This window comes from Enhydra lutris, unplaced genomic scaffold (assembly GCF_002288905.1).
Source record: "Enhydra lutris kenyoni isolate GAN:26980312 unplaced genomic scaffold, ASM228890v2 scaffoldscaffold96, whole genome shotgun sequence".
NCBI lineage: Eukaryota > Metazoa > Chordata > Mammalia > Carnivora > Mustelidae > Enhydra > Enhydra lutris.
The window spans coordinates 3,873,488-3,890,963 of NW_019154180.1; the positions used below are offsets into that span (position 1 = coordinate 3,873,488).

Here is a 17,476-nt window from a genome sequence, read left to right on the forward strand (position 1 = left end):
GAGGTGTTTGAGGAAAGAGGTGAGATGATGCGTGTGAAGATGTGCCCTTCAGGAAGGCCAGCAGCCATGGCAGAGCCAGCTAGCCAGTGTCGTCTGACATGCTCCCCCTGGGGCCCCGGGGCTGACCGCCCCCATCACTCGAACTCCCTTTCTCTGGGGACAGGAATGATTATCTGTGAGGAGTGCAGATGCTGCCACCACCTCTTAGTTTCATCCCCCCAGCTGGGTCTTCGGGGGCTGGGACGGGAAGCACAGAAGAGGGGTCAGAGTTTTCAAACCTGAGGGTCAAGTCATCCTGTCTGGTTCCAATAATGGCTCTGATCTGCCCTCCAAGTGCTCCGCCAGAGAGATTCTGAACCAAACTCTGCGGAAAATACGCTCCCAAGCCTTGTTTTTGATCGTTCCTACCCTGCCTGGAATTCTCTGCATTATAGTCCACGGCTCTGGAATCTTCTATCGCTGCGTCTTACATCTGCAGGCATCCCAGAGGCCGCGGGCCAGCGTAGCCGGGGAAGGCCACCGCCTGGATGGGCAGGGATAGGCGTGGGTGCTGGAAGATTACCCCCTTGTCCCCCTTTGGTGGGTACAAATCTATCCTCTCTCCCAAAGCTTCTTGGCAAGCTCACGGCAATCACAGCTTCTCTCTGGCTCTTGACTGGCTTCACCCATCGCTGCAATTCTGGCAAAGCAGCTCCGCGCCCGCGCTGAGCTTGCCCGCCCGCTCACGGCCCAGCCTGTGCCTCACACTTTGGACTGCCGCTCGTCCGTCCACTCCTGCCTCGTGCTCCGGAGGGCCTGGGTCTTCCGCTCGTCCACCTGCACGTAGTCGACCCTGTGCTCTTCCGAGACAAGAAGCTTCTGGAGGGGGGAACAGAAAGGTTTTCATTATGTGCATTGAAAACAAATCAGGCAAATGCCAGGCCTCTGGTGTATATCACAGCGCCCCGAAATGCTGCCGCCCCTTCCTCCCGCGCCGCGTCCTGTGCAGGCCTTGCACTTGGGGACCCTGCAACGCCTCTGCTCCCAGGCTCCCAGGACCTCGCTGCGGCCGGCCGGCTCTGCCCACCACACGCTGAGCGCCGGCAACACGGGCTGACCGGACGCGCACGATACCCGGCAGGAGCCCTATCCAGCGGCGGCTTCTCCTAGGCCCTGTATGGAAGACGGCCCGGGCCATGAGCGACAGCGACAGAGGCCTTTGCCACCGTGAGCCACTAAGCTGTGGGGCTCGTCTGTCTGCAGTGACTGCAGGGCCTGCCAGCACCGACCGCGGCGCTCTTCTGTACTTGCTGGTCTCCCCCTTCTGACCGGCTTTTCTGGAATCCCAGTTCAGGCTTTGGGAACAAAACTGAAGGTAAAGGAGAAGCGGGAGTTCATTTGGCAAAAGGGAGATCTTCCAGATTTGTTTCCCTGCGTGAGCGCGTGCATGCACACACATGCACGCACCCGCACACACACATGCACGTGCACACACACACTGGACTCGTACTGCATGTACTGCTCAGCTAAACTGCTTTTCTCATCAAACAATGCACGTCGCGAGGCACGTCTTTCGTTCCTTCACGCCCCCGCGGCTGCTAACTCACCCTCACGACGGGCCTCGACGGTTCCGAGCTGCGCTGTACAGACTGCGGTTCTGCATCAGCGGCCGAAACCAGCCATGTGAGGCCCTTTGCCGGCGGGTCCCGTTGCCATCGGAGAGTCTTGTCACCCCCCAGGGTCTAGCCAAACCACTCCATTCCTCCCGCCCAAGCAGATGCTTCCCGGGACCCTCTGAGAAGACGCACAGCTGACGCCCCGGGGAGCTTGGAAGGGAAGGGTGTCCACGGGCGGCTCTCAGCCCCGGGCGCTCCTACCTGCTGGGCAGGCGCCGGCGATGCCGAGTTGAAGTCCAGAGCCAGATAATCCAGGCTGGATTTCCTCGCCCACGTCAGGGCGCCGCCGCTCAGTGAGTGTGCCGCTCTGTGATTCTAGAAACCAACAGCACAGGACTCAGGTTAAGGGCGTCTGGCCGGGCTGCCCGAGGGAACGAGGCGAGTCTTGTCTATACCTGCGCCCCGGCCCCCTGCAGCGCAGCTGACGCGGCCACCCAGAGCGGCCCCCGTCTGAGTGACAGGGGCATGAGACACAATGTCGACAATCCAGCTTTCACACCAAGCCATTAGAAAACTGCTGTAAGAATAGGACAGGCCAAGGACACCTCAGAGACCGATCTGCAAAAGATCGATCACGTTTATTCAAGTTCCAGTAAAGGCGCCGCCAGTGCACTCAAAGACACTTTACACAACGCCAGCAGTGTGACATGGGCGACACACCCATGCACTCAACACTCAGCCTCAGGAGCCCCTGTTCCTCTTCTACAACCTCCTTTTCCTCACAAGAGACTACACACTGTGTTGACCTTGGCACTGACCACTGTTTTTGAATACAGTTTTGACAGCATGTTAGTACCCTTAAATCATACACCTCAGTTTTGCCTGTTTTAAACTTTTACCAACACAAACACATAGTACATATTTTGGGGGACTCCCTGTGTTGTCCTAGACTCGCCCCTGCTGAGGCACAGCCATCCCCCGAGGAGTTTCTAGGCTGTGGGCCCCGGAACGGCAGGCCTGGCCCACCGGATGAGGTACTGGTGACGTTACCATCCCGACACACTCGGCGGGAGGCTCCAAGCTTTCTGCTCTCCATCCTTTACCCTAACCTGCGTGGGAAGATCAGCGTTTCTAGTTTCCCCACCACATTTGGGGGAAATGGCATCTTCCTGTGCTCTGCTCTTCCGTGCCCTCGACACTTAATTGGTCACCTTTTCATATGTTCAAGGACCATCGATTTTTCTCTCTGCTGTGAATTGTCTGTTCAGGTTTGCTTTTGTTTTGCGAAGTCCCTGCTTTTTTTTTCTAATTTTCCTCAGTACTTCCTCATATATCCTGGACAGCAATCGTTCCCTGGTCTATAGTTGTTCTTTCTTTTTATGGCAGTCTCTCTCCTTTTTCAAAAGAGATTTTATCTATTTATTTGACAGAGACAGAGAGGGGGAGGATAAGCAAGGGGACCCACAGAGGCAGAGGGAGAAGCAGACCCCCGACCAAGTGGGGAGCCCGACACGGGACTCGATCCCAGGACCCCGGGATCATGACCTGAGCCGAAGGCAGACGGTTCATCAACTGAGCCCCCCAGGTGCCCCTATGGTATTTTCTAAATGAAGAGTCATTCCCACTTTAAATGTAATATTTTCCTGAGTGGCTTGTTTTTGTATTTTAAGGAACCCTTCCTATGGTGAAGTCATAACTTGTTGCCCCATATTTTCTCCTAGAATGATAAAGTTTTGCCCTTCACATTTAAGTAATAATCTAGCCTGAGCTTATTTTAACCTACGGTGGTGAAAAAGGGATACAATCCATTCCTTTTTTTGTTGTTTTTACCCCACAGGGATAGCCACCCTGTCTTCTGCGACATGAACTCTAGTCACGTGTTGCGTTCTCGTATGTGAACAAATGTTGAGTTCTATCAAATACTTGCTCTGCATCTAATGAGATAATCACATCATTTTCTCCTTTAATATATTAATGTGCTTGATTGACTTAATAGAGTCTTTTAATTCAGAGTCGTGACAGCTCATCTCTCAGAGAATACTGAGGAGGGCCCTTGTCGCGATGAACATAGGGAAGCCCACGGTACTCCAGAAACAAATATAACACTGTATGTTAACTAACCGGAATTAAAATTAAAACTTAAAAAAAAAGGTAGTAAGAGATTATGAAAAAAGTTTCCCCTTCTGGCATAGTTTTTGTTTCCTCTCATCTGTTTTGGTCTCTACCCTTCGTGCCAGAGCTTTCCTGAAAGGTCTGATGAGGACATTGGCTGTCTGCTCGTATGTAAGAGTCAAAGCCCCAAAAGTCGACTGGAAGCTTTGAGTACATTGGTGGTGCTTGTCCACTGTGGGGTTCACTGCAGGGTGATCCTACTGGATGCTTTTCTTTGGTAAACCCTCAGTGTCAAGACCTCGGTCTTCCTTGGGCTGCTCAAATAGCCCACAGCACTATCTTCCAATCTCCAGGACTCGGTTACAGAGGTCTGATTGTCAACACTGTGGAAAAGAGGGGCTAGGGAAAAGGTTCAGCAGTGGTTCTCATATTTACCTAATCACCTCGTGTTTAGTATTTAGTATTCTTGGTCAAACGGGTCTAATGTCTCTCCCCGCCAGTTCAGAGAGCCCTTGTTTTACTCTCTCTAGAGACTACACTTCAACTTTTCTGTAGAGATGGGAGGTCCTAGTGGCCCACCTCCACGCAGTGAGGGAGAGGCACTGCAAGATTTACCTGCTGCTTAGGTGAGCTTTGGACCACTAGCCCTTCTTTTCCTTTCCCTTCAGCCCTACTTCCAGAACCATGCATCACGGACAATTCCTGAACCTTTTAGGTACTCTGTAGTATATTCTGCCTCTCCCTGATCCCCCCGCATATTTAGGATTTAACTTTCTTAGGTCTGATAAGTCAGTTACCACACACCCATCTGCTTTCCAGTTTCCAATGTCACTCCTATTACCTTCTCCAATTCTCTATACCCTTATGGGTTTATGCCTTCACCAAATCCCTGTACTGAAATTTTAGAGGCTCTTTTGGGATGGATGGAAAACAGAAGCCTGAGGTGGATCTGCCATCTTTACGGAGATGTCCATGAACAGATTCTGGAATGTTAAATCCACTTTGTATACCTGGGATAAATTCAACTTGTTTGTGTATATTCTCAGCTTTTCATAGTGCTGGATTTATTTTGCTAAAATTTTCTGTAAGGTTTCTTTTCTAACAACTTCATCGAGCCATAATTCCAGACCACACAATACTCCCATTTAAAGCAGACAATGCTGCAGGGCTCAGCATGTGTCCATATTTGTGCAATCACTGTCTCAGTTAATTTTAGGACATTTTCATCACCCCAAAAGAAATCTGCACCCCTTAACTGTCATCCACAGTCTCACCATCTCCCCAAGCTCTAGGCAACCACCACTAATCTATTTCTGTCTCTACAGACTTGCTATTCCAGACATTTCATACCAGTGCAGTCATATAGTACGTGTCTTTTGAGATAACTGGCTTCTTTTACTCCGCATACTGTTTACAAGATTCACCAGTGTTGTTTCATTGTACGATTGCATAGCGTTCCATTTGGTGGCTAGGCCATGTTTTATTTACTGAGTTAACAACTGAAGAACATTTGGGCTATTTTCACTTTTGGGCTCTTAAGAAAGTGCTGCTGGGGCGCCTGGGTGGCTCAGTACGTTGCGCGATTGCCTTTGGTTCAGGTCATGATCCCAGGGTTCTGGGATTGAGCCCCACGTCGGGCTCCCTGCTCAGGGGAGAGACTGCTTCTCCCTCTGCCTCTGCTGCCACTGTGCCTACTTGTGCTATCTGTCAAAAAAAGTGCTGCTATGAACATTTGTGTACAAAATTTGATTGGAAATATACTTTTTTTTAGGATATTTTAATGTACGTCAGTAAGTAAAATTGGTCTGTAATTTTGTACCTATGTTATCGCTATTTGTATCAAGTTACTTTAGCCTTATAAAATAAGGTGGGTAATTTTTTTTCATTCCCTGGAGGCATTTGTATAAGATTGTAATGATCTCTTCCGTTTGGTAGAAAGTGTCTGCACAGTCATTTGGGGCTCATGACCCTTTGCAGTTGTCCCTACTGAGATCACTCAGGTTCCTATTTCCACTTGAACATGTTTTTGGATATTTTCTGATAATTTGCTTATTTTCACCAAAGTTGTCAAATTCATAATATTCTTTTATGTCATCAATCTCTGGCATATTTGCAATTATTACCTCCTTTACATTTTTAATATTGTTTATTTGTATCCATTGCTTTTTCTTGATTAATTATGTTCAATTTTAGTCTTTTCTTTTTAAAAATATTTATTTGACAGAAAGAGAGTACGCAAGCAGGGGTAACGGCAGAGGGAGCAGCACACTCCCCGCAGAGCAGGGAGCCAATGCCCAGCTCAGTACAGGAACCCTGAGATCACGACCTGCACAGAAGGCAGAGGCTTAACAGACTGAGCCACCCAGGAGCCCCCACCGAGTTTCTAATTTCATCCCAATTTTTGTTTCTATTCGTTCTAAATCGTCTTTTCTAATTTGCCTGGTCAAATTTTTAAAAGGGGGCATGGGGCTCAATCCCAGGATGCCGGGATCATGACCTGAGCTGAAGGCAGTTGCCCGACGACCAGCCACCCAGGTGCCCCTGGTCATATTTTACTGGCATGTTGTTAGTCTAACTTTCAACTCATCTTATTTCTTTAAATATATCAAATATAATTATTTTATATTCAAAATCCAATTATTTCCAATAATGGCTTACTTCTATATTTGATTCTATTGTTTGTAATTTGTATCAATTCTCAGGATTTGTAATTCCTTGGCATTTTTTGGTCCCAGAGATTCCCCTTCCTTTCTTGTCAGTTGAGTTTTGTTTTTAAAAAATATATTCTCTATCGAAAGACAACTATATCTCATGATCTCCCTGATATGAGGAAGGAGACAAACCATAAGTGACTCTTAATCTCACAAAACAAACTGAGGGTTGCTGGGGGGAGGGGGGTTGGGAGAGGGGGTTGGGGTTATGGACATTGGGGAGGGTATGTGCTAAGGTGAGTGCTGTGAAGTGTGTAAATCTGGCGATTCACAGACCTGTACCCCTGGGGATAAAAATATATTATATGTTTATAAATAAATAAAAAACATCAAAAAATATATTCTCTATCATTTTAAGATATTTTATGTGGTGGTATGTGGTTTTCATGGTAGCTTGTCTACAGAAGTGCCCTATCAAATTAAAAAAAAAATAGAACAAATGTAGCTCCACTTCCTTTTTTTTTAAGATTGTATTTTTAGGTAATCTTTACACCTTACGTGGGGCTCAAACTCACAACCCCAAGATCTAGAGCTGCATGCTCTAGCAAATGAGCTCACCAAGTTCTACTTCTCATGTTGGATTAAATAATTTTGACCCCTCTTCCTGCAAAGAACAGTATTTCATTTTTGGTAGAATCTGAGGAATTGTTTCTAAAACTGTATGGGAAAAGAAAGGACCAAAAATAGCCAAAGAAACCTTGAGGAAGATCAACAAGCAGGACTTACTTTCCTCGATATCGAGACTTATCAAGCTGCAGTAACCAGCACGGTGTGCTAGTGTCCAAAGACAGACAGGTAGACCGATGGAACAGATCTGAGAGACCAGAAGAAGGCTTGATTTATGGCAAAGATGGTGCTGCAGAAGTGGCAAATCATAGTAATTTAAAATAAATGGTGATAGATCAATTAGAGAAACATATCGAGGGAAAATGAAACTTGATTCCCACCTGCAATCATACACAGAAGTTAATTCCAGGTGCACTGCAGACCTAATTATGAAATGTACAAGTATAAAGCTTCTGACAAGTAACCAAAATTTACCCAAGATTTCATAGATCATGTTAATGGTCCTTCAACTATTAAAGAAATTGAAGTCACCCACATGTTTCACTGATAAATTTACCAAAAAACTTAAAGAATAAATAACACTAATTCTACACAATCTGTTCCAGAAAATAGAGGAGGAGAGAACACTTCCTGAGGATCCCAACATTACCTTGATAACAAAACAAGGCAAAGACACTATGAAAAACCTGCAGATCGATACCCATTGTGACCATGGATACAGTATCCTCAACAAAATGTTAGCGAATCAAATCCAGCAATACGTAAAATGAATACTACACCATGACCAAATGGGTTTTATTCGGGGAGTTCATGACTGACTCGATATTCAAAAATAAACCAGGATAGTCCACAATATTTACAGTCTAAAGAAGAAAACGAAATGATCATATCAATGAATACTCAATAGTAGATTGAATGAAAGGGAGACAAAGAGATTCTTCTCACTGCATGTATGCAACACTGCACTCAAGTCGTCAGGCTAGTGATAAAGCAAGTGAAAGAATTAAGGAGCACAGAAACGGAAAAGGAAGGAATAAAACACTGTATTTACAGACGAGATGATCATGTAAACAGAAAACCCCAGGGAATGTAAAGAAAATAAACCTCCCATATCTAATAAGGGAATATGGCAAAGTTGCAGGACTCAAGGCCAACACACCACAAACAATCGTATTTGTATATACTGCCAATGGACAACTGAGAGCTGAAATTACAAAAATGCCATTTACAATAGCTCCAAAAGGTGAAATATACAGGTAGAAATCTAATAAAACATGATAACATCTATACGTTAAAATTATAACATTCTGAGGAAAGAAATAAAGAAAATCTGAATAAATGAAGACACACTATGTTCATGAATTAGAAGATCAGCTTAGAGTAAATGTGTCAGTTCTCCTCAAGTTTATTCATAGATTTAACACAATTCCAGTCAAAATCACATCAGGATATTTTGTTAGATAATGAAAAGCTTATTCCAAAATTTATATTGAAAGGCAAAGGCAGGGGCGGGGGGGACTCAGTCAGTTAAGCGTCTGCCTTCAGCTCAAGTCATGATCCCTGGGTCCTGGGATTGAGCCCCGCATCAGGCTCCCAGCTGTCAAATAAATAAAATCTTATAAAAAAATAAAAGGAAAGGCAAAGGGGGCAGAATAACAACCAAAAAGTTTTTAAACTAAGAATGAGATTGAAGAAAATATGCTTCTAATTTACTATAAAGCTTCAGTCATCAAGACCGTGGTATAGACAAAATGACAGACACACAGATCAGTGGATCAAAATACAAACGCTACCGAAATATACCCAAATGATGGTTCACGAAAGGGCAAAGGCAATTCAATGAAGAAGAGATTGTCCTGTCAATAAATGATACTGGAACACCATCTTTGACATGGTAACAATCAGTCAATGAAAAAAGTCAACATATGTATAAAAAAAGAAGAAACTCGGGGCACCTGGGTGGCTCAGTGGGTTAAGCCTCTGCCTTCGGCTCAGTTCATGATCTCAGGGTCCTGGGATCAAGCCCTACATTGGGCTCTCTGCTCAGTGGAGAGCCTGCTTCCCCCTCTCTCTGTCTGCCTCTCTGCCTACTTGTCATCTCTCTCTCTGTCAAATAAATAAATAAATAAATCTTTAAAAAAAAAAAGAAGAAGAAACTCAATGAATTGTGCTTAATCAACAGGCAATAATGTCTCTGTCGCTGGCCGTAGCAACATTTTCCTAGATACATCTCCTGAGGCGAGGGAAATTAAAACAAAAGTAAACTATTGGGACTACATCAAAATAAAAAGCTTCTGCACAGTGAAGGAAACAATCAACAAAGTTAAAAGGCAACCTATGGAATGGGAGAAGGTATTTGCAAAATATGTAAAGAATTTCTTTTTTTTTATCATTTTTTTTAAAGATTTTATTTATTTATTTGACAGAGAGAGATCACAAGCAGGCAGAGAGGCAGGCAGAGAGAGAGGAGGAAGCAGGCTCCCTGCCGAGCAGAGAGCCCGATGTGGGGCTCGATCCCAGGACCCTGAGATCATGACCTGAGCCGAAGGCAGTGGCTTAACCCACTGAGCCACCCAGGCGCCCGTAAAGAATTTCTTATACGACTCAACACCCCAAAAACAAATAATACAATTAAAAAACAAGCAGAAGACATAACAGACATTTCTCCAAAGAGGACATCCAGATGGCCAACAGACACGTGACAACATGCTCAGCGTCACCGATCATCAGGGAGATGCAGACCAAAACCACAATGAGATGCCGTCTCACACCAGTCAGCACAGCTAAACTCAACAACACAAGACAGGGAGGCCTGGCTACCTCAGTCGGCAGAGCATGTGACTCTTTTTTTTTTTTAAGAGATTTTATTTATTTATTCGACAGACAGAGATCACAAGTAGGCAGAGATCACAAGAGAGGCGGGCAGAGAGAGAGGAGGAAGCAGGCTCCCCGCAGAGCAGAGAGCCCGATGCGGGGCTCGATCCCAGGACCCTGGGATCATGACCTGAGCCGAAGGCAGAGGCTTCAACCCAGAGCCACCCAGGCGCCCCAGCATGTGACTCTTAATCTCAGGGTTGTAAGTTCAAGCCCCACACTGGGTGCAGAGACTATTTAAAAAAAAATCCACAGTGAACAAGTGTTGGCCAGGATGTGGAGAAAAGGGAGCCCTTGTGCATTCTCGGTGGGAAGGCAAACTGAGGCAAGCTTTTCGAGGACCCTCCATGCTGTTTTCCAGAGTGGCTGCACTCTGGAAAACAGCATGGAGGGTCCTCGAAAAGCTAAACACAGAACTACTCTAGGATCCAGTAATTGCACGGCTGAGTATTTCCCCAGAAAATATGAAAACACTAAGTCAAAGGGATCCAAGCACCCCAACATTGACAGCAGTGTTGTCACAACGGCCACAAGACAGCAGCAGCCCAAGTGTCCATGGACTGATAAATGGATAAAGATGTAGTGTGTGCACACGCACATACCCACACGCACACACCCATGGAATATTATTTGGCCATCGAAAAAGAATGAACCCTTGCCATTTACAACATTGATGGAGCTAGAGAGAATCATGCTAAGTGAAATAAGCCAGTCAGAGAAAGACAAACAGCACACAATTTTACTCATATGTGGAATTTAAGAAATGAAACAGATGAGCAAAGGAAAAAACAAAAAGAGGCAAGCCTAGAAACACTGTTAACTATAGAAAACACACCGATGGTCACCACAGGGGAGGTGGGTGGAGGGAAGGGGTAAACAGGCGATGGGCATGAAGGAGGGCACTTGCGGTGACCAGCGGCGGGTGTTGTGCAGAAGTCCTGAGTCACTACATCGCACACTGAAAACTGGTACTGCACTGTATGTTGACTCTACTGGTATTTGAGTAAAAACAAATAAATTTGGCTTAACCAAATTAAAAACCTTTGCTCTGCAAAAGAAAGAAGAGAATTAAAAGGCAAGTTCCAGATGCAAAAGAAAATTTGTGCCAGTCACATACCCATTGGGTGACTCGTACATAGAATACATAAAGAGCTCTCAAAACCCACTGTAAGAAAACAAACAGCCCAACTGAAACTCGGGCAAAAGGTTCCAACAGATAGATACTCCACCAAAGAAGACACACAAATGCCTGATAGACACACAAAATTAAGTCTGACCCCATGTGCCGTTAGGGAAATAGGTGTTAAAACAACAATGAGATACCACTATCTACACATTAGAAGGTCTAGGTTAAAAACAAACAAGAAAACTGTGGACCAAGGACACTCCCGAGGCATGGCCGGCGCTCTCACAAACAGCTGACAGCTTGTGTGGCCATGACCATGACAGCAAGGCTTGGGCAGTACCTCTCAGAGTCAAACCCACAACAGATGACCCTGTTAAACCCAGCTGATGACCCAGCAATCTCACTTCTAGGTCCTTATCCTAGAGCAGGAGGCTTCAACAATGGCATTCTTGACTTTTGGGGTCAGATCATTCTTTGTCGTGGGGAGTTGTCCTCTGCACTGGAGGGCGTGCAGCAGTCTCCCTGAACCACACGCCCCTGGGCGAGCTTCTTGCAACCAAAAACGTCTCCAGACATTGCCAAGTGTCCCTTAGGGGGTGAAATCAACCCCTGGTAGAGAACCACTGCTCTAGCGAAATGAAAACTTGGGGAATGCCAATGGATGCCTACACAGAATCTGTAAAAGGCCCTCAAGATCAGGAACAAGGCAAGGTGGCCCGCTTCTGCAATTTCTACTCAACAAAGTATTGGAAGTTTCAGCTATATGGAGCAGTTAGGCAAGAAAAAAGTAAAAAGGCAGCCAAATTGGGAAAGAATAAGCAAAATAATCTGTTTGTTGACAACATGGTCTTATATGTGGAAAACTAAAGATTCCACGCAAAAGAAAAGAATAACAAACAAAAATTAAACTCAACAAGGTTGTAGGATACAAAAATCACACCCAAAATTCAGTTTTATTTCTATACACTAACTGAACCACCTGAGAAGAGGAAATCAAGAAAATGCTATCACGGCGCCTGGCAGGCTTGGCTCAGGTCATGATCCTGGAATCCCGGGATCGAGTCCCGCAACCCTGCTGAGCAGGGAGCCTGCTTCTCCCTCTCCCTCCGCCTGCTGCTCTGCCTACCTGTGCCTCGCTCTCTCCGTCAAATAAATAAATAATCTTAAAAAAAAAAAAGAAAACGGTACCATTTACAACAATATTAAAAACAATGAAGAATTTGGGAATAAATTTAACCAAAGACTTGTAATGACAACTTCAAAACGCCGCAAGAAAGCAAAGACATTTCCATGTATGTGTACGGATTGGAAGACTTAACACCCAAAGCAACCCAAATGTCCTCCAGTGGGTAAGGAGACAAACCATGGCACACCCACACACTCGAACAGTGCTCGGCAGTAAAACAGAAAGAACGACTGACGAGCGTTACAACTTGGGGGAACCCCCGAGACGTTGCACTGAGTGAAAGAAACCAGTCTCACAAGACGGCAGACTCTGTGATACAAGTGTAGCGATGGAGAACGCGTCCGTGAGGGCCAGGGATTCAGGTTGTGGGAGGGTGTGACTACGGAGACGGAGCTCGGAGGACAGCCTTGAAGTTGTGCCGTGTCCTGACTGTGCTGGTGGGCACGTGAGCCTATATCCATGTTAAAATGCACAGACCCGCACACCAACAGAAAGTCTGTTTCACTGTAAGATAATCTAAAAGCTAAAAAGTATTATAATGTCATAACAAACCACTTAAGGTGAGATTCCGAGTCTAGAATTCTACTATCAAAATCTTACAAAATGACTGAAATTACAGAATGTGGAAATACTGTAGAAAAGAGATCACAGAAGTTAAAATTTTTATTCTTCTAAATTTTCTGTAATTTCACAAACAGCGAAAGAAAGTGAAAGAGGATGCATAACTTTAATAGAACAAAACTTGCATCTCAGTCCCTGGCCTCAATTTTTACATTCAGATCAGACCTTGTTGTCAGAGAGAAAAACATTAACACACACGATTATATGCAAAATCAAATCAAACCCTATGAGTCATGCGGCTTGTTGTGTGAACGAGTGAAAGGAGGTAACTCAAAGATGGTGCTTTCCCCACAGACACCTGCCTTCAGCCAGTGTTCCGAGCTCCAGTCTGCCCTGTCATATGCCTAGTAATGCCCAGACAGTCGTTAACTCATGACTATCAACCTTGGCCAGAAACCAAACCGTAACTATGCTGTTAATGAAACACCAGTCTTTCTCATAACCTCAAAGGTCAGGGATGAACTGCGAGCGTCTGGAATGACTCCGCACTTGCTTCTATCAGGTTATAGGTTCACTTCCCTTTTCTGTTCTCTGGAGACAGAGCACAGCTGGGCAGTATCCTTTATAAGAGTGTTTTCTTCTACAAGTTTCCCAAGGGCCATGACTAAGTGTGAAAAACACTGGGAAGACCAGAGCAGATTTGTATATGAGTCACTTTCCATCTGCATATAGTTAAGGGAACTTACAGCCTAATTTTCATCAACGAGAAAGGCAACATGAAGCATTTAATTACTGCTTCACTGGACATGACCTTGTTTAGATTTTCACTTGCCTACTAAGCTCATGCACAGGAGGGCCAGAACTGTCTTTTCAAAAGTGCATACAGCCACAGTGCCTTGAATATCGGTCTTCTACGATCTCTTTTCAAAACCTCATCGGTCAAACAAAGATTTTCCCTGGAGTTCCCTACAATTAAGTTGCTCCGAGGTAAAGGGAATGGAGGGAAGAGCAGAGGGCGGGAGGGGGAGATTAATTACTTAGCTGAAGGATGGAGATGCCAGGTCTCTATTTGCCCAGACCTACAGAAAGACCCAGTAACCCAAGTCTCCAGACACTGAGTCACATTCACAGCCTGGGACCTTGCACTCCCCGCCACTGGGACCCCAAGTGACTCCTCCCCCGGGAAGGCTCATTAGCAATGGGGGCAGGGCCACCAGGTGGTCCGGCAGAAGGGCACCCAGGATACGTGCGTTTGCGCTGGACAGCCACAGAGCCGCAGACTCACTGCGATCAAACAGGACAGCACGGCCCTGGTGGAAAGAACGGCTGACATTTCCTGTCCCCCATTCCACCCGCCTCGACCCTGGGGTTCCCGCCTCAGAACACAGGAGAGAAAAGCAGCTTCGAATCGGTTAGTTGCGGGTAACCTGGCAGCACGTTCAGGTGAATGTTTCCAGACTGCAGGGGGCTTTCGGGGGCACACACATCCTCCACGAAGAGCTCACAGAAGGCACACTGGGGTGAAGCACATGAGAGTGTGAAAAAGATGATTACCATGTGGATGTAGCTTTCTTCCTCTTCTCTGGAAACGGAATTGGCAAAAAATCTTGCAGAATTAATACCGTTTCTTTCTGGAGAGAGAAATCTGGTTCGATTGCTGAGAACAAAAACACAGATGAGGTCAAAGCAATGTCTTACAGCTGCTCTGAAAGCCAGCCAGGAAGTGACACGGTCTCCATGGGCTCTTCAGCCCTCCCCTTCCAGATACAGTTTCCTTCTGGCCAGAGCACTTCCCGAGGCTGTAGTGCCTGCCCAGCTTCTGCCCCGTTCTGGGGCAAAGGGCTCCCAATTCTCAAGGGCTACTTCTTTCCAGACCCTCCATGTGACACAGCTCACAAGCTTTCTAGAAACAGACCAAGGCCTCATATCATCTAGGAAAACATGCACATGCACACACACACACACACACACACACACACAATGCTCCTTTGGGGCTCTCTTGTTTCCATTCAAAGTAACTGGCAAACGTAACGAGGTGTGGCCATTCCTCTGGCAGGATGAGAACAAGATGGCAAATCCATTTCACCCTCCTCCCAAGTCAGAAGCACAGGCCGCATCTCTCTGCAGTCACGGCTGGAAACAGAGCTCTTTGCAGAGGTCCACTTTGCAAAGTGACTGTATCCTGTGGCATGGAGAGAAGCCGGAAACTCTGGGGCCAGGCCCAAGACTCTGAAAGCACAACTTCTAAAGGATGAGATGAGAGTGCAGACACATCTGGGGGCCTGTCTGCCAAGTCCATGCAGCGTCCCTCTTTCTGAGAACTCCCTTCTCCTACTCTGCTCACACGCCTGGGCTTCTGGAAGCCATGTTGGCCCTCCTGGCCTGTCCCCCTGGGCCACAGGTGACTCTGCTCAGGCTGGGGCAGACCAATTCCCTCTCCCAGGAAATGCGAGTTGGGGTTGAGAAAGAGCCTGTCTCTGCTGGTACTGGGCCTGGGGCATGTACGTAAGCTCGGGATCTACGGTACACGTGAAGACAGAAGCCGATGTGGGAGGTGGAGAGTTCCCTGGGTTCCCAACAGCTCGTTCCTGACTCCAGCATCCTGGGACATCCAGTTACACCTTTTCCTTCGTGATCTACAAGGTATTTCTGGCTCATGATAACAAACCCCACCCCTCCTTTGACTCCAGCTACATCTCCTCAGAGTCTGAACTAAACCCAGGAGTGCCCCTGCCAGATGAGGGCCCTGTGAGCAAAGACGTACCAAGGGACGGTGCAGGTCCTGGTTACACACGTGTGTTCCCGGATGGTGGAGAGGTTTCTCAGGTCCAGGGGAGGAGGCCGTGCTATAAGACAATCCACGATACCCAGGGTGGTGAGTTCTTGGGAGTTCAAGATGAAAATTATGACATTCGACTTACTTACTAGCACGTCGAGTCCAAATCGACGAGCAAGCGCACTGATGATGGCTGCAAACTCACTGACCCACCCTTCCCTACTGCACTGGTCACCTTACCTGCCTGACGCACCAATGGCGATACACTGAGTCAACAGGCATTTGGAAACTCACTGTGTACCAGGCATGGTTCTGGGTGTTGGAAGGGACAGTGTGAGACTGGCATGTACAAGATGGACAATGAAGTGTAAGGGGGAAGACCAGAACATTCTTCCCCATCTCTCTGCCTGGTTGGTCATCTTCAGATCTCAGCTCAAGGTCTCTTGTCTAGGAAGGCCTTCTCTGACCTCCAGACAAGGTCAGGCCCCACAGTGCGGGCTCTCGTGAGTTCTTACATCTACCCTTCATGGTGCTCCTTGCAGTTGGCAATGATATATTCAACCGCGATGATCTGATTCTGGTCTAGACTGTGCTGTGGGAGGACGGGGATTTGTTTGGCTCATTCCTGGCGGTAGCCTTGGCATGGAGAGCAGTTCTTGGCACCTGACCCTTACTCCATACCTCAGTGGTCCACCTCATTGAGTTGGTCATGCCTGTGTCCCTCTACCAGGGCCCTGACCAGGTTCCTTTTGTTCCCTCTACTAGACCACATGGGTAGAGACTATTTGAGTCTCTTCTACACCATCAGAGCCTCGGACAGTGACTCTCACTGCTCAGTCAGTTTCCTGGGAGCCTCTGAGCTGGGGGAGGTACTGAGCTAGAAAGGCCATGTGAGTCACACAGTCCCTGGGGAGAAAGTCTCTCCTGGTGGCAGGACAGTCTGGCATCGGCCTCACCGACCAGCCAACTTGTGGCTTCTCTACCTGCCCTCTCCCGTTGGGCCCCAGGCTCCATCCCTGTAGCCACCCCTGTCAGCGCCCACCCTCCTGGCCCAGGTGTCCCCCTTCACACCCACCCAGTGAATCCCCAGCCCTGGGTCCATCCAACACGCTCATGCCTCTGAGTGCCAGGTCTCACAGAGCTGCACTGGCCGACGCAGCCACTAGCTACACATGGCTATTTTCAATTTATATCTCTTCACATTAAATAAAATGGAAATTTCAGTCATGAGCATGAAAGGTACAGCATGGGGCATATAGTCAAAAAAATTGTTTTTCAGTTGTACTAGCCACACTACAAGTGTCCAGGAGCCACATTCCTACTATCATCACAGGAAGTTCTGTTGGACAGCATTGCTAGAGAAAATTAACTGAGCAAAATAAAGAGTGACCTCAAAGTCACAAGTCCCAGTGAAGTTACTCCTGAGCAGAATGAGGGACTGTTCTCTCTGAACCGCCTCAGACAGGGCTCATTCTCTTATTTGGTACCAACTTGATCATCCTCCTTCTTCCAGCTGCTTTTTACCCGTCTTCCTCCACCTCCCACTGAAGAACCTGCTTTCTCCTCTTTCTGTCCCACCCGGTGCCCAGCCCAGCAGCACACACAGCAGACATGCTGCAAATGAGCGCTGACTCGAACTGAAGGTGGGGGGACTAGAACGGCCCGGCCTGGGCAGGGCCCTGGTTCCCAATCTGGGGCAAGGCCGCGTGAAGCAGCAGATTTTCCAAAGCGTGAACAGAGGTGGGAACCGACCAGAGATCGCAGTCATTGTGCCGAAGAGCTCCCGCGAATCACAGACGTGTACCGGGCAAGCGGCAAGGGGCACAAATGAAGTTAGCAAGTTACTCTGACCTGCTTTTCTTTCCCTCTTCTCCTTGCTCCCTCTCTGTCTGCGCTGTTTGCAGACCAGAGAAGCTGTGTGGGAACAATGCAGAAGCTTCGAGGAGCTCTGGGTCCAGAGGATCCAGA

The 17,476-nt window shown here is 47.0% G+C and overlaps 1 protein-coding gene across 3 annotated transcripts in view; it reads right to left on the minus strand.

Moving 5' to 3' along the window:
• Window positions 1–460: 460 nt before the first annotated feature.
• Window positions 461–17,476, minus strand: part of LOC111139210 (GRB2 associated binding protein 3) — a 79,915-nt gene continuing 62,899 nt past the window's right edge. For 2 of the 3 annotated variants that reach the window (XM_022491413.1, XM_022491412.1), the window contains exons 7-11: window positions 15,497–15,578; window positions 14,287–14,389; window positions 7,613–7,615; window positions 1,857–1,970; window positions 461–858 (exon numbers count right to left, since the gene is read on the minus strand). In XM_022491413.1, the coding sequence (XP_022347121.1) occupies window positions 742–858; window positions 1,857–1,970; window positions 7,613–7,615; window positions 14,287–14,389; window positions 15,497–15,578 (419 nt within the window). In that variant the 3' untranslated portion in view covers window positions 461–741. The remainder of the gene's footprint in view (window positions 859–1,856; window positions 1,971–7,612; window positions 7,616–14,286; window positions 14,390–15,496; window positions 15,579–17,476) is intronic. The other variant, XM_022491414.1, reaches the window with a different exon arrangement.